A 17,228-nucleotide genomic window follows, 5' to 3' on the forward strand; every position below is an offset into this window, starting at 1 on the left:
CAGACAGACCATAAGCATCACGCTTAAGCGACGCCCCCTCTGAATCCAGCAATGCATCACACGGGACGGGGTGACGCTGCTGTGAATCAGGGGCAGGCCCATGCTGCTGCTGCCCCGGGTCCAGCCCAAAACAAAGGCGACCACACACACTCCCCCCGTGCTACTCAATGAGATGCCCCCGCTAGAGGAGCGCCGAAAACAATGCTTCCACATAACTGACTGAGACAGAAAAAAACTCAGTGCGAGGGAGGAGGAGTCTGTCACACAGTCTGTCAACAAGTCTCGAAGGGGGCGTGGTCCCGATAAGCTCTGCCCCCACAACTCAGTGGGCGGTGACTAACACACAGAACATATTTTCCTACGCAAATGCTTTCCATACAGTGATTACAAAACAGTGGTTTTAAAAAGACAACAAAACACAAGCAAGCATGGTTGTAATTATAGTGATCATTTTGCCGGGTGGTAATAAAACAGGGCAAAATTATTCTTATTAACTTATTCATATCCAGAGAACAGAACATTATTGGACAATGGTGTTTGGTTGGTATAATTAACATCAAACCTTATGACTTCATTGAACAGAATGTGCACAACTCTTAAAAGTATATGCATATAAATCCTATAATAATAATGAAATAAATGGCCACTTAAGACACTTAAGCAGACTTTTTAAAAGTGCCCTTTATAATAATTTCAAATTAGAAATTTTATTCAGTAAATTCAGTATAATGTTTTACTTTTATTGAGCTTTAAAAGCACACCTATTTTGTTGAGCTGATTGGCTGAGTAAAGCACATTTTTAATTTAAACTTAAGTGTGTTATGTAATATAACAATTAATGTGAATATACTTTTAATTTTCTAAATTGCAACTCCTTACAAGATTTAGTTAAGGTCCATAGAAGTTTATAAAAAAATATATTTTAGATAACCAGAAATCCATTACAATTATGAAATTACATTAAAAAATTTACTTAAGTTTTACGGAAGTAGGTCAACTAATTGCATCTAATTTAAAAGTAAGCAACAATACAGCCTCATTTAATTGCAATTGAAATGCAATTAATGATTCAATGTTAATTTTGAAGTATATGATATTTCTGGTAAACACTCTTTTAAAATGTTGTTTTAAATATGGTTTAAATAAGTTTTAAATATTAATTTATTTACATCTAAGGGGATTTTCTATGGAAAAGCACTGTCAAGATAGCACTTGCCAAAACTGTAAACTAACTTTTTTGGAGGTACGTAATTCTTATTTTCTTTTTTTTCTCATTTGAACCGCTCTTTGAAGTGCGTAATGCGTGTTTATTGTTTTTACTTTGCCCAGAGCATTCCTCCTGCCATTATTCACATGAACAAAAGGAAATGAGCAGCTCCATATCCTGTAGACAGAGCCATCGCTTTCAACTGCTTATTGAAGAGGAGGTGCAGAGAGCAGCAGAGCACATGGAAAATACCTCGCAGAGAGAAACAGAGCACATCCACACCAAAACAATCACAGCCAAGAGCTACACAAACTACTCAAATACTCGTTACGAATAATAATTTACAATTCTAATAAAAAAAGCTGAATTTTTCCATTCTATTTGAAGAAAGTTAGAACTAAACTAAACTAAACCAGGCTTTAAATTAAAAATAAAAACAGCATGTTTCCATCCAAACATGTTGAGACAATGATAAGGTGTTGCAGTCAGAGTCTTTATGAGCAGGGTTATTGTAGTTATACAACTAAAATGAGGGAAGAAAAAAACATTTTGTTGCTTGAAATAAAAGGGATATACAGTATTAGCTAACTGAAATAAAATAAAATACAGTATATTAAAAAATAAAACAAAAACAAAACGTAAACTTACTTTTTTCCAGATAGCGGCCAGCACAACTTTCCTTATTTTAATTTAGTTTAACTTAATATATATACTAAAACAACTCAAACTGAAATAAAAATAAATAAAAAATATTTAAAGACAATTAGAAAAAAATAATAATAATAAAAAAAGCACATAAAAATTATTAAAACTTTAAATAAATTAAAAATGAAATGAATTAGGGAAAAAAAACTAATTCAAAATAATAAATAAAATTTTTAAAGTACTGTGACTTTTTTTGAATTATTGCCAGTGTGTTTTAGGTAATTACTTACTTGCATATATATACTCTTTGTTTTTTAATGTCTGATCGCTTAGAAAAGTCATTTTTAAGACTTGGGGTTAAAAGCTTTTTTTTTTTTAAAGGAAAAGCACTCCAAACCTCAAACATTTCTGTCTTTCACAGATCACAAGTGAAGATCTTCTGAAGGATGTTGAGAACCAAACAACACTGGAGCCCATTAACTTCAATTTTGTAGACTAAAAGTACAGAGTTATTAATTTGTTTTTATGTTTCAAAGATGAAAGGTAGTCATACGGGTTTGGAACAACATGAGGGTGAGTAAATGATAACAGAATTAAAATTTTCAGGTGAACTATCTCTTTAAGTCTGAGCAATAGCGATGCCATAGCAAATTAAGTCCCGACAAGTCAGTACGTTAGGTCACTATCAGTAAACTGACAGAGATATGAGGGCCGTGTGCATCGAAACCTCCCATCCTCCCCTGCTAAAGGGTTACAGATGTCTTCCCAGAAGGGGATGTCTGTTGACGGTCAGCAACACAGTGTCCAAGAGCCACTGAAGAGCTACAAACCTGCTTCATCATTTAAACACTGTAAAACACTTTGGCATGGAGCTCAGAAGAGCGGCGCGGTAAACAAAGCAGTCGCTGTCCAAACACTTTCATGCTCTATCTGGCATTATTCGCGAACTAAACACATCTGGACGATCGACTGATCGGTACAGAAGAGGCTAGTTAAGTTAAACTCTTTCTTTGCTCTACTGCCAGACGTACATTAATGAAATCAAAGCCCTGAGTTTAGAGATATGCTCTTATCTGCTTGTTAAGACTTTCCATGAAGAAACTCCGCCATCTTGAAGGGGGTCTTTGTTTTCAGATGTTTAAAGTGATGGTGTAACTTAGGACTCAGCTCCACAAAAAAGGTAAATAAACCACTGCAATGAGCCCTAAGGTGGCGTTGACAAAGAATACGTTTTTCCATTCCATTGCGCTACTTTTCCATTTATTTTCTATGTAAACATTCTAGACGGATTTGTTTGATGTCTTGCGTCTTTTTCAGTGTCTTGCAAATAAGTGGCACTTGAGTTTAAATAATTTTTATTTACGGACCATGGTTTGTTCTCAATCTTTTTTTTTTTTAACTACAACTCACACATATTTCACTTCCAAAACAAGCAATTGTTGTGAAATCTGCATGGGATATCGTTCACCATTATGCAAAATTCACAATTGTGTAGAATTCTGTTGGAATTACTGAATTTTGGCAACGAAAATTTGCCAAACATTAGTAAATGCGATTGCACCTCAAAGGCCAGAAACATACTCTTAAAGTAAACAGTTTACGCTTGTTCTTGCACGTTACTCAAGGGGGCGAAAGAGTTGTCTTCAAATGACTGTTCCATTAAACCTGTTATTACTCACGTAACTAGCTATAAATACGTCAACGGTTTAGTTTAACTAGATTCTCCTCACACTGTTACTCCACAGTGACGGTTTGTCAGTTTGTAAACACTAGCGTCTACAATAGCTTCACCTGACAATGCTGAGAATGTGTAAAATAAATCGATCGGTCGTATTGCGTTCTTACACAATTTGGAATAGAACAACTTGTAAAGTCAAGCTTGTTTGGCATTAAAAGTATGTCCAGTTACCACATGCGATTTGTCAATGTGAAATAAGTGGGAACTGGCTTTACAAATTGTGAATTCACTCCCTGACAGTAGATGGCGTTTACAGAAACACAGACAAACGCTTCCTGGGAGGAAAACTGGACAACCAATAAGATTTGGGTTTTTGGTGATGTTTACTTCAGCTTGATGGCGTTAAAATCCAAATAATTTTCTCGTCTGTTGTCAGAAAGTTGCGCAATGCTTTGTGAAATTTGAATGGGTATTTCTGCTTTTATTCTGTCTGTTTATCGGTGTGAACAAATTGCATACATGCAACATAAAAAAAATCTGACCAAATATCAGTATGTGAATGTTTTTATTTCGGTCGAGCATTTAAATGATGAACTTTTCCACACAATTACTTATAGAGTGTGCAGAAATGCACAGAAGACGATCTTTTGAAACAGTCAGTAAAGATGAGGCTTCAAACTAAGGCAGAAGAGCACTGTCTAGTTGTGAGGACCATGAATAACAGATGCTTTTTCTGTATAGGATATGTGTGTGAGCCCAGAAGCCCCCCATCAGCTACTGACGTGTGTGAAACGCAGCTCGCGTGTTATTGTAGACATCAATGAGCTTACTGGGCACTTCATAACACTGGCCTTTGTCTGCAAACACCACAATACACTGACTGCTTCAATGGAGCGCCATGTGCTTGACTTACTAAGTACAAATAAAACACATATATAGCATGTGTGACTACACTGTTAGAATATGGCAACATGCCATTATTATGGTGTTACCATAATAAGCTATTTCTACCTCATTTAACCCATAAACATTGTTTTTTGGTATAAATTAATCGATTAAGTGAAATAATATTGCTTGGGTGATTGCCAACTAGTCCTAGCTGTTCTAACTTTGTTATAGTTAAATGCAACTAGACTTTTCTATAAGCAATTTCGTAATTATTTTGGCTGAAATACTGTTAAAGTGCTGAATTAAAATTAATGTTTATGGACTTTCTATGTAATTTATTTAAATATATTTGTAATTACACATTTGCAATGAAATTGCAATCTAGTGCATTTCAAATAACTTTAAATGTAATTTCAGATAACACTACAGTTTCAGTTATACAGTACTTTATACATTATGGATGTTTTACCACTCAGAAAAGTAACGTATCAACCAGCTTATAGTAAAATACCAAACTTAAAAGAATGAGCGATAGCAATAGAGCATCACTAATAATGTTTATTTTGTTTAGTATCTAGCCAGTAAATATATAAGACCTAGTCGTATTCTTGATTCTTAATGTCCAGATGCTGAGAAGCACTCTTTAGTCTAGATTTGTCCAAGCAACGTGACGGTTTAATGCAGTAAGAGGCCCATCTGTTTAGATGTCTCCTTTACCTCTAGTTTATTCTATTTCTGCCCATTTCTACAAAGACGCTGGTGTTCAGCGCTCCCTCACACGGCATTTCCTTCAACTTTAATTGCTTTTATACAGTTTATATCGGCGAGTCACGCAAGGCCCTCAAGTGACTCAAAAAAAGAAAACATGGCTACAAAGAGACTTTTGTCTTTTGATGGCAGCTATCAGCGGAGAAGAAAGGCCCGGCCAACAGGCATCGCACGACTGGACCTTCGTGACTTTCCAATTCGTGCTCTGGACAGGACGTCCCTCCAGCCACAAGCGCCTCCTCTCGAGCTCCCGACCGAGAGAAGCTCCTCAAACACATGTGTTAGTCTGCAGCACAGATAGCACAGCCACAGACTCCATTACAGGCCGCTTTCGAGCCATTGTTTCGCCGCTCACCCCTGCCAAGCTAGAAACACTGTCCTGACATTCCTTCAGCGGCAGCCAATCAAAAGGGGGAGAGATTTAATGATTTCTTTAGTAAACATTTCCCGTAGCCCGGACCTGAAAGTAACTCTGCTAACAAGTGTCTGAATACAAATGCGTCTGTCTCCTTGACACAGCACATCTGGATTTCAGTAACATTTGAGCAGGATTTTGTTCAATAAACCTCCAGTTGCTACAGCAGACTGAGTTGGATCAAGTGAAATGTTCTGCTCTCTACGTCACAGGCTCCCAACACGACTGTTATATATCAAACCCACAACTGCTCAGAGTTTATTTACCAATATAGCAGCGATATAATAACCTCTGCATGGTAATAAAGAGTCTGTGTTACATTTTCATATATATGGGCGAATCTCAAGATACCGGTCAAGAACATCTCCTGGTTATCTTTCTCTCCGAAAACAAGATAAACATAAGAAATTAATGTTATTAGAAATTAGATATATATTACAATCAAGCATTTTAGGACCATTATAAGTTGTTGCACTCATTATTTTCATAAAAACTAAAAAAAATGTCATTGGTGCAATGTAAAAAATACTGTTTTTATAATAAGTGAATACATATTTGTAGTTTGTACTGTGCTTTTTACTTTTTATTTGTTTGTTTGTTTGTTTTTATTGTGCTGTTGAAAAAAAAAAACATTGTCTTGCAGATTAATGGGAATAAAAACAAATGTCTGGATGAGAATGAGATTTTTATAGACTACCATAATGGAATTTTTTTTTTTTTTTTTACATTTTAAATTTACTAAATATAATAATAAATCCAAAATAAGCTTAATTATAATTTATTTTATTTATTAATTGTCATTTTGGGTTAATATGTGAGACGCAGGCAGGTTTTATGACACATTCTTGTATCTCATGTCTGCAGGCCGAGAAAGAAAGCATACTTCAAAAAAGCTTTCACACAAACAAAAGAGAACAGCGTGTAAGACGCGAGCTGGCACAGATAAAACTGATTCATCGCTTATCTTCAACATAATGGAGAGAGCGGCCATCAACAAAGCCTGAAGGCAAGACCTTCTCGTGCTTTACGTGGCATCGAGGAGCCATAATTACAGACTGCCTTGGCATGAAGAAAGAGCGATAAACACTTCAGTTCTTCTGCCTCACTCGTTTGGACTAAAGCTGGAGGGCGATCCTTTAATTATCTCCCGTCTCATGAAGTCAGGTGAAGAAATGCAGGATTGATACAAAAAAAAATGCACAAAAACCAAATGATTTTTAGCTAAATGACTCGATCATAAGAGTTCAGCAAAACAATCTCAGGCTCAAAAATGTGCGGCCTCTCTTCGCTATCAATCAGCTCGATCATTTCTGCAGAAACAGCCGAGCTCTAGCGCCTCGAACTGCAAGTTGCAACAAAGATATCCAGAGAGATGTTGAAGCATAAAGAGGGGGTTGTGTGACGCTGGAAAGAGATATACGTGTGTCCTAAAAGTGGGGGCAAACGAACAGCTGCAGCAACCCAACAAAGAAGAAACAACCTCAACAAACTATTGTATTTTCTTCTGTGCATTTCCCTCCAGAGAAAGAAAGCAAGGATCCTATAGGCATGAGTGACGTCAGCAGGAAGCAGGTTTTAGTGATGGAGGAGGGACTGGATGTGAGCGCAGACCGCTTGGCTTCTCCTGACGCTCTAATCGCAGGGCGGTGTGAAGCGCGCATCTGCTGCTTTGTTGGTGGCGGAGGTGTCCGCTCAATGTGTGACAAGCCCTGGCACGTTTACCTGTGTCTTTCACACGAGGAGTTTCGGGTTAGAGAGGGAAGGGAGCGTAAGAGAGAAGAGCTGAAGACAGATTGTCCCAGTGAAGCCCAAGGCCGTATGATACGAGCCTCAGAACTGTGAAGTCAACTGGAAAGTTATGAAACTGCATCTTTAAGTGCTGCCCCATATATATTATATATCAATCTTGATTTAAATAAAATATTCAAAAGAGCAGCATTTATTTGAAATAGAAATCTTATGTAACAAATTGTATTAATTTATTTACTATCACTTTTGATGAATTGAATGCATCCTTTCTGAAAAAATAAGTTTTTTTTTTATCTGACACCAAACTTTTCATGTGTCCACAAAAATATGAAGCAGCACGATTGTTTTAAACATTGATAATAATCAGAATGTTGTTTATTGATTTACTCTCAAATTCAGCTCTGATCACAGGAATACATTACAGTTTACAATATATTCAACAAATACTGTAATAACATGTTACAATATTACAGTTTTTACTGTATGTTTAATCAAATAATACAGACCTCACCTTATGAACAGAATAATTTAAAATCATAATAATTCCAAACTTATTTATTTTTCACAGCGTTTTTCAGCTGGTGGATTATGACCCAACAACAGGTTGCATACAGCATGGAAAAAAATTAAATATTAACCATATAATTGGGCACATTATAATAATTAAACTAAACAAGTTAATCATCTTCTAAATATAATTTGTAGTGACATCAGTGTGTCCACTCCAAACAAACTCCCCAGTGTTTCGATGGAAGCTAATCGGTAACTACAGCTAATACTAATACAATATTTAGCCCAGTGTTTGTTTCACGTGTAAAATGCATGCCAATTATGCATAAACAAAACTGTCCGCTTTGCTATTCAGCCATGGCACATTAACATTTCTGCATTTTATCCAGTCTAGACGCAGTGAATAAAAGTTGTTTACTTTTGTACTGTGACTTCGCCGGGTGGTTTCCAGTGTAAAACTGAGATTTGAGAGCCATCCACGTTTATCCACACACATGACAACTATGACCCAAAGAACGGCCGAAGGCTTCCTAGTAGGAAACAGGTGGGCAACTAATTGTTTTGACTTGTAGGTGAGAATTGGCATTGGTCTCTGTTGCCAGCAAATGAGATTCGGACACATTAAAGTGTTAATCATCTCAACACAATCAGTGATCGGAGTCTGTCGATCGACCCCACAGTCGACGTCCCACCAAGGTGATCACAACCCTGGTGACTAATCAACCCTGCTGAATCAGATAAGAGCAGAGTCCCCAAGGCTGTCTCATTCCTACAGAGACGCAAGTCAAAACACACATTTACATTGAGACGCTCTGGAGAGATAGGCTCTGTCTGAGATATGCTAAACACCTCCTTATCAAGGTGAGAAAAGGCCTGCTGTGAGAAACCTGGGGTGCACGCGACAGTAAGCAAGACCGGGTCTTTTCTGTCTTTCAGATCCACACCCAGATACTGTTTTGTGTGTTTCCGGCCCACGCCTTCCCCCTGAGTGTGTCCATAGGTCGAATCGGAGGCTAAAGTGACGGCAGAGATTTCACCAGTGTGAACGCGCACTGATTCGGATCAGAAACCGGTTTAGAGATTACAGCCTGTCTGTGATTTCTTGCTTTCAAAAACAATGCGGTTTCCATATTTTCAAAAGGATGTATTTCAACCAAATATTGTCCTATTGTAACAAACATCAATGGAAAGTTTAATTATTCAGCTGATTCAGATGATGTATAAATCTCAGTTTTTTTTTTTTTATAAATTACCCATATTACGCATACATTACAGTAACTGCTTTGTTTCTCAGCTAATGTACACGCCGAGCAGGGATGTCGTGATCCACACATAATTAACGCAGAAGCACTTTCTTGAGAAAGCACACCCAGATACTGTCTTCTGTGTTCCTGGCACACGTTCACAGGTCGAATCGAAGGCTAAACGTGACGGCAGAGATTTCATCAGTGTGAACACACACTGATTTAGATCAGAAACCGGTTTAGAGATTACAACTTGTTTGGGATTTCTTGCTTTTAAAAACAATGCAGTGATGTTTATATACAGTATGAGTGTAAGTAAATAAAACAATTAAAAGTGAAACAATAAAAACTAATTTTGTTTGCTCGATGTTCATAATATATTCATGAGTGAAATAAATAAATAAGCAACGACTGCTTTATGTTCACTTTTAGTGAAATAAAGTGGACTTATGATTGGTTTTGTGGTACAGGGTCACAATTTCCTACTGTACATATATCAAAACTTAATTTTTGATTAGTAATATGCATTACTAAGAACTGGACAACTTTAAAGGCGATTTTCTCTCTCTTTCTCTCTCTCTATATATTTATATTTTTGCACCACCAGATTTTAAAATAGTTGGATTTCAGCCAAACATTGTCCTAAAACATACATCAGTGGAGAGCTTATTTATTCAGCTGATTCAGAGGATGTATAAATCTCAGTAAAAAAAAAAAAACTGACCCTTTATGACTGGTTTTGGGGTCATAATTAGCCCGTAGGCCTACATTACAGTAACTGATTTATGGCTCAGCTGATGTAAACGCAGTGCAGGAATGTGTATTTTCACACATAATTAGCGCAGTGACACTTACTTGAGGAAGTACTTCTGTCCGCTGGGGGTGTACGCCATCTCCCAGCCGGGCGGCAGCGGCAGCTCCTCGGCCACATCGAAGGACTGGTGGCGGGTGTGAGAGTGGTGTCTCCCGGGGCTCGGAGCGCCCAGCGCGGCCGCGGGCAGCTGCAGTGACGCCGGGGACGAGTGCGAGCGGACGTGCGCCACCGGGCAGCGCGGAGGGAGGCTGCCGGAGTCCGTGCTCGACTGCCGGGAGTGCGAGCCCGAGTCCGGCTCTCTGAAAAACGACTCGGGCAGATGCTTGTTCCTCCAGGAGCTGCTGGGCTTGGGGTTCATCACCGAGTTAAACAGAGCCTCCAGATCCGTGTCGAGGTCTTTGGCGACATGGATCACCTGCTGGCCCGGTAACGGCTGGAGAGGGTTACTGCTCATTATGTTCGATATAAAATGCGCAAACCCCGAAAAGAGTATGAAAATACTCGATTATAAAAGAATCCTGGAATCTGTAGGAAGTTTTTTGCCTGGGCCTGTTTTTTCCTTCTTTTTTTCTTTTCTTTTTTCTTTGGAAAAAGTAGTTTCGGTCTACTTAAAAAAAGTTATTCAAAGTCTTTAAAAAGTTGTAATAAAGCTATAAAAGTGTATGTGATGTTGTCCCGCATTGAGAGTTTGGAGAGTTATTCCTCCGTAACGCTGACGGAGTTTGTGTCCCGATGGAAAGTTTGTAAACTCGAGCCTCTCTCTCTCTCTCTCTGTGCGTCTCTGAGCGGCTCCAATGTCACTCATGAATATTCAGTGACTCCATGCCTCATGAATATTCAGTTCATCAGTGCCATACAGTTTTGCTTATGAAAGCAACCCTACCCTTGAGAAAAAGAACTGTGCTTAATTTGCAGTAAAAGTGTAAGTTTTGTGTACTTCAATTATTAAAAGTATACTTTTTAAAAAGATAAATAATATAATTTAAATAAAATGCCACTTAAGTGTATTTAAAGAGATTACACATTAATGACAATAGGCCTTAACATACTTATGTGCACTTTTTAAAAATGAAATGTTTAAAAATGTCTATAGTATTATTTAAACACACATTTTACATAATTTTATTGTGTGTTAAATAAGTACACTTATTTTGATATAGTATTTATCAGTATACTAAAGCACATGTTAAATAATTGATTTTAATTTCAACTTAAGTGTGTTCTCCAAAATTATATTTGTTCATGTATTTAAAATACTGTATAAAGCCTACTATGTGCATTAATGCACTCGAAATGTTGAAAACATTTTTAACTTTTAACCAAATGATTAAAAATTATTTTTAAGATCCGATCTTGTAATGTATATAATTGATATTATAACCACCATTAATAAACAATATATCAGCCACCTCTAGAAGTAATGTTTTTTTTTTTTTTTTTTTTTTTTTAATAGCGAGATGTTCCTTTACTGTTTTTTTTTTTTTTTTAATATGGTATATTTTTTCACTTACCTGCAGTTATTCATTTTGCAGGATCAGTACAGTTTTGTTTCTGGAGTTACAGTGTGGAGACACAGAATTGTACTGAAGAGGTGATGTAAGAAGATTTTAAAGAAGTGTTGCCTCATCCTGATCACACATGACAGGCTAAAAATGCTATATTATATTAATTATATCACTATGGATTTTAAATGCTTTGAAACTTTTCCATTTGCAAGTAATATATTCCCACCTGTGCATTTACAGACCCCCTCTAATCATTATATATTTAACACACCAAAGGATGAGGACAGTAGCTTCTCTGTTTCAGTCGTGGTACATACAGGAACATCCTTCATGAAGATGTAGCACGGCAATATGAGGGATGAGGGGGAAAAAGTACTTTTTTCCATTTTCATAGATTTTGAGATATTTATCTACATTAGGGTAATTGATAAAGTATCTTTTATTCCCGGTAGAGTAGAAATAAAAAATGTCTGTAAAAATGTTACCTATTTTTAAAGCCCAGTGTCAGTGAAGATGGTGTGATCAGTAAATCTGAAGGAACATCTCCCAGTATTCTTCTACCATGTTGCCTTGATGATTGAGGTAATTCAGCTCTTAGGAGAAACAGATGTGGTCAAAAGTTTACACACCCTGCAGAATAAACCGCTTCTTCAAAAAAGAAATCGCAATTATTTAATGGTTCTACCTCTCTACCCTCTTACTGCTTATTTTATTAACATTTTGCAGAAGATTAGGCCGTAGTTCAATTATGACATTTTCTATAATGGTGAGATTAGGTACATTTGTAAGTTTGTAAGAGATTTTGCATTGTTCTCCAGACTCTAATACAGTTATTTGGGATTTTTCTTAGTTGTCAGTTATAATCATCAAAATTAAATGAAATAAGCATTTGAAAAATATCAGTCTGTGTGTAACGAATGAATATAATATACAAGTTTCACTTTTTGAATGGAATTAGTGAAATAAATCAACTTTTTGATGATATTCTCATTATATGACCAGCACCTGTAAGTGAGTTAAAGTGTTGTTACTGTGTATAGTGTTGGGTTTTTCTTGTGCATCAGCAAAAAGCGTTTTCATGTTTTTGTTTTAGAGATAGTTTTGTCAATAAATGTAGAAGGTTTTCCTTTTTGTGTTTGTGTCGATTTTAACTAGGTAATTAATACATTGAAATGACATTGAAGTATATTTTAGCTCACAATAATTGCTTATTCGGAATAGTACATTTTAAATGTACTAAAGTCCCACTTACGTGTTCAAAAATATCACTCAAAAGTTCTAATAAATGCATTTAATGTAATTTTAAACTGTAATATAACATAATAAAAGAAAACAGCACTTCAGAGTTCTGTGAAAGGTGTTTGCCCATCCTGATTTCTTCCATTTTTTGTAAGTCTAAACAAAATACAACATAAACCAGATAAAACACATAATGCATTTTTATTTATTTGATTCACTGAATCATATCACATATCACCCGTAGGTAATGTAATCTGACAACTTTTTGATAACTTTTAGGGTTAGGGTTTTCATCTGTTAATAATTTTAAAAGGGCTCATATGATGCTGCTAAAAATAACATTATTTGGTGTAATGAATTGTGTTTATGTAGTTTAAGGTTAACATTATTTTCCACATATTTGTACATTATTGTTTCTCCTCAATGCCCTGTCTTCTGAAAGGCTTATATTTTCACAAAGCTCATCGGTCTGAAAAGCGAGGTGTGCTCTGATTGGCCAGCTATCCAGTGCATTGTGATTGGCCGAATACCTCAAGCGTGTTACTGAAAATGTTGTTAACATATTGTGAAGCTCTGTACTGCTGGAGCGACGAGACATAAAACCCATTATAAACATGATATTAACATGATTTCTAGTCCTGTCTTCTTTTGAAAGGCCAAACAATGTAGTATGAGACTTTAGTCTTTGCAACTTTACAGATCTTCTTTATGCACCAACAGCTTGCAACGCTCCAAAGAGAAAAGAAAAATGTAAACTGCATCATATGACCTCTTTAAATCATTTAAAGCAGGCAGGGTTAATTTTACAGTCTGCTAGCTGCCTCCCGTCACAGAGTTCAGTTAATACTCAGCACATAGAGACTCTTTCACCTAGATATCACACTATAGAGACTGTGTCTGTTCCCCGAACTAGAAAATACAAAAAAACATCCAAACCAAGTTAAAATCAAAACCAAGGTGATTTTAATATCCATGTTGATAATAAAAAAGATGCATTGGGATCAGCATTTATAGACATTCTGAACTCTATTGGTGTTAGACAACATGTTTCAGGACCTACTCATTGTCGAAATCATACTCTAGATTTAATACTGTCACATGGAATTGATGTTGATAGTGTTGAAATTATTCAGCCAAGTGATGATATCTCAGATCATTATTTAGTTCTGTGTAAACTTCATATAGCCAAAATTGTAAATTCTACTTCTTGTTACAAGTATCGGTGAACCATCACTTCTACCACAAAAGACTGCTTTTTAAGTTATCTTCCTGATGTATCCGAATTCCTTAGCATATCCAAAACAACTTGATGATGTAACAGAAACTATGGACTCTCTCTTTTCTAGCACTTTAAATACAGTTGCTCCTTTACGCTTAAGGAAGGTTAAGGAAAACAGTTTGACACCATGGTATAATGAGCATACTCGCACCCTAAAGAGAGCAGCCCGAAAAATGGAGCACAGCTGGAGGAAAACAAAACTAGAGGTATTTCGTATTACTTGGCGGGAAAGTAGCATATCCTATAGAAAAGCATTAAAAACTAGATCTGATTACTTTTCTTCTCTTTTAGAAGAAAACAAGCATAGCCCCAGGTATTTATTCAATACGGTGGCTAAATTAACGAAAAATAAAGCCTCAACAAGTGTTGACATTTCCCAACACCACAACACTAATGACTTTATGAACTACTTTACTTCTAAAATCGATACTATTAGAGATAAAATTGCAACCATTCAGCCGTCAGCTACAGTATCACATCAGACAGTGCACTATAGACCCCCTGAGGAACAGTTCCACTCATTCTCTACCATAGGAGAGGAAGAATTGTATAAACTTGTTAAATCATCTAAACTTACAACATGTATGTATGACAAGTGGGGCGGGGCTGAGGGACGTGGGAATGAGCGAGGCCGGTGGAGTGATTGGAGATGAGCGACACCTGCGACACTCACCGGTGTTGAGTCCCACGGAGGAGATGGAGGGATATAAAATAGGAGCAACGACAGTGAAGGACGAGAGAGGACAAGGCCTGGGCTTTATTTTATGTTTTGGTTTTTATTTGTGAGCATCTGTCGTCCATGAGTGGCTGATGCGCTGTTTTGTGTTATTTTGATCATTAAAGTTTCAGTTTGATTGTCTGACGGCTCCCGCCTCCTTCTTCCCGATGATTAGGAAGTTTTATCATTACAGTGGTGCTGAAGCCCGGGAAAAGGAGGGACGCGCTGCTGAAGATCCCTGGCCGCTGTGGTGAATCCAGATCCGTCTGCTCTGACTTGGTGGACTCATGTTCCATCGGCTCCACCTGGGCTTCCTGCTCTGCCGGCTCTTCCTCGGTTCCCGGCCACTCCACTTCCACATGAACCTGGCCCACCATCCCTCCCCCTGTTCCGCCTCTGCTCCACCGCCCTCTTAGATTGCGTAAATTAATCTGGAACCCACCCCTTGGGGGGTCTATATCAGGATCCCAGTCTATGTTCCCCTGTCTTGGTTTGTGGACTCTTATTTTGAAATGTTTTTCTTCCCCATCGTTTCCGTGTTCCCTTGTACCTTTGCCCATCTTGTTAGTTTCTATAATAATTGATTAGCTTATCCCTACTTTTTATCCCGTCAGTATACAACTCAGTCTCACACCACCATTTACTGCCAAGTATTGTTTAGCCCATGCTGTCTCGTTTCCTGCCTTGTCTTGCCTTCGTGTTTTGTTATTGGATTGCATACCTGGTTTTTGACTCTTGCTTTTGTATTTTTGGATTTAACCTTTGGATTACCCTGTCTGGAAATTGTTGGCTGGAGATTGACAGCACCTGTTTTTGGATTATTCTCTAGTATTTCACATAACATACCTGCTTGCCATTGTTTGGACCCTGCCTGTGTTTTTGACCATGTCTGGAAATAAAAGCTTGCACTTGGATCTGTTCGCCTCATGTCTCATCGGCTCAGATGTTAAAGTAATTCAGGGAATTCTGCGAATGTCAGTTTATGGTTATTTACTATAAATTGTTATTGTGCATTTTCTTCTGAAAACGGTACACTACCTTAAAATTAAATGTGATGTCCAATACAGATTAAGACTTGGTCTTGTTTGAGCATTCCAAATATGGCCGTCATGTGAACATACTTTCCTTTAAAAGAGACTTTGGTTATTGTGGGGACATTTCCATGCCCATTAACATGACCTGGCACAAAACTAAACGTGATTGGTTGCTTCACCTGTCAAAGTGGTCAAGTCTGACTACTCAGTGGCCGATAGGTCAAGAGGAGCAAACATGTAAAGCACCCAATCACAGTGCCATGTTTAGGGCATGGACATTTTTAAGTTGATGCCCCTACAAAAACCTTCATTCAAGAATGTCATCTTCAGCCCTCAAGAATCTGTCTTGTGAACTTCACATGCTTTAAAAATCCAGCATTAAGTTGATCCAGATAACTGCAAAGGGTTTGGTCATGTCACAGTCCTCTCTGCCTAAACATAACTGAAACAAATACCAAGCCCTAACCCTTACCATAGTATATCGAGAATGAGAAGTTGTCGTCATAGCACAAAGCCCCTCCCTCGATATCACAGTCTCCGCCATGTTGGAAGGATACCGGCGGCGAAACAGGATTGTTTACATGTGTTGTTAAGAGGAGGTTCTCGCAATTCTGCACTGTTTTACCATGTCTGGAAGTTACTGCTGCGTTCAAAACTGCTCCAGTACCTCACACGATACATATGGAAAACATAGGAACAATGGAACACAGTTTTTTTTTAGGTTACACCAAGCGCAAAACAGCAGTATTTGGAGAAGCTCTCAAGCGGCACAGAGACCTGGACCATTTACCTCCATGCACACATATGGACATTGGGAATTATATATTTTTTGGTTTACTACACAATGCAGGAGTTTAAAAGCCACAAGTCTTTGGAAAGTTACGAGGTTTTCTGCTGTGGCTGGGTCCATCTACAGCAGGTGATGAAAACAGTGTTGTACTGGCCAAAGTTATTCACATGCGTTTTAGCGTATTGTAATTACATTGCATTTAGAATGCACTTCTTGACCAAAATGAGAAAGTAATTAACTGCGAATGAACACTAGATTGTAACGAGATGTTCAATGTATACGAACGTTTCCAACATGTTTTGATTTAGGCTAAAGCTGTGTATGTTTAGTTATAATTTGATTTTAACCCAATGACACATACTGTACCAGGTTTTTTTTTTGTTGGGGGCTGCAAAGTGGACAAACCAGTTCTGGGTTAGCTAGGGTAGTTAAATGTGTGATTGCGAGATGTAAATGTCCGGGTTAGATTAAAGCCATTAACAGCGTGAATGCAAAATGACTTGTAAACAAAATGACTTGTAAACAATATAATTCCCAATGTCCATATGTGTGCACAGAGGTAATATATGTGGCTTAAACCTGTCTTCTAGGCTACAGAGTGATGCCAGATGGCTTTTAAAACATGGGTGATTAACAAAATAAGAAGGAAAAAAAATCATGTAACTGCAATTAAATGGGAATGCTAGTGTTAGCTTTCTCTCTAAGATAATCTGCTTGTCCAAACAATGACACATGCAGGAGTGTT

At 37.5% G+C, this 17,228-nt stretch overlaps 1 protein-coding gene and 1 long non-coding RNA gene across 5 annotated transcripts in view; one reads left to right on the forward strand and one right to left on the reverse strand.

The window, feature by feature from the left end:
* Positions 1–10,688, reverse strand: part of wwtr1 (WW domain containing transcription regulator 1) — a 45,174-nt gene extending 34,486 nt beyond the window's left edge. Inside the window, exon 1 of one of the 3 annotated variants that reach the window (XM_052590390.1) lies at positions 9,960–10,688. In XM_052590390.1, the coding sequence (XP_052446350.1) occupies positions 9,960–10,372 (413 nt within the window). In that variant the 5' untranslated portion in view covers positions 10,373–10,688. The remainder of the gene's footprint in view (positions 1–9,959) is intronic. The other 2 variants (XM_052590389.1, XM_052590391.1) reach the window with 2 other exon arrangements.
* The window catches only part of LOC127987938 (uncharacterized), an 89,130-nt gene that overhangs the window by 60,204 nt on the left and 11,698 nt on the right, over positions 1–17,228 (forward strand). The gene's annotated exons all lie outside the window — the stretch shown is intronic.

This window comes from Carassius gibelio, chromosome B22 (assembly GCF_023724105.1).
Source record: "Carassius gibelio isolate Cgi1373 ecotype wild population from Czech Republic chromosome B22, carGib1.2-hapl.c, whole genome shotgun sequence".
Taxonomy (NCBI): domain Eukaryota; kingdom Metazoa; phylum Chordata; class Actinopteri; order Cypriniformes; family Cyprinidae; genus Carassius; species Carassius gibelio.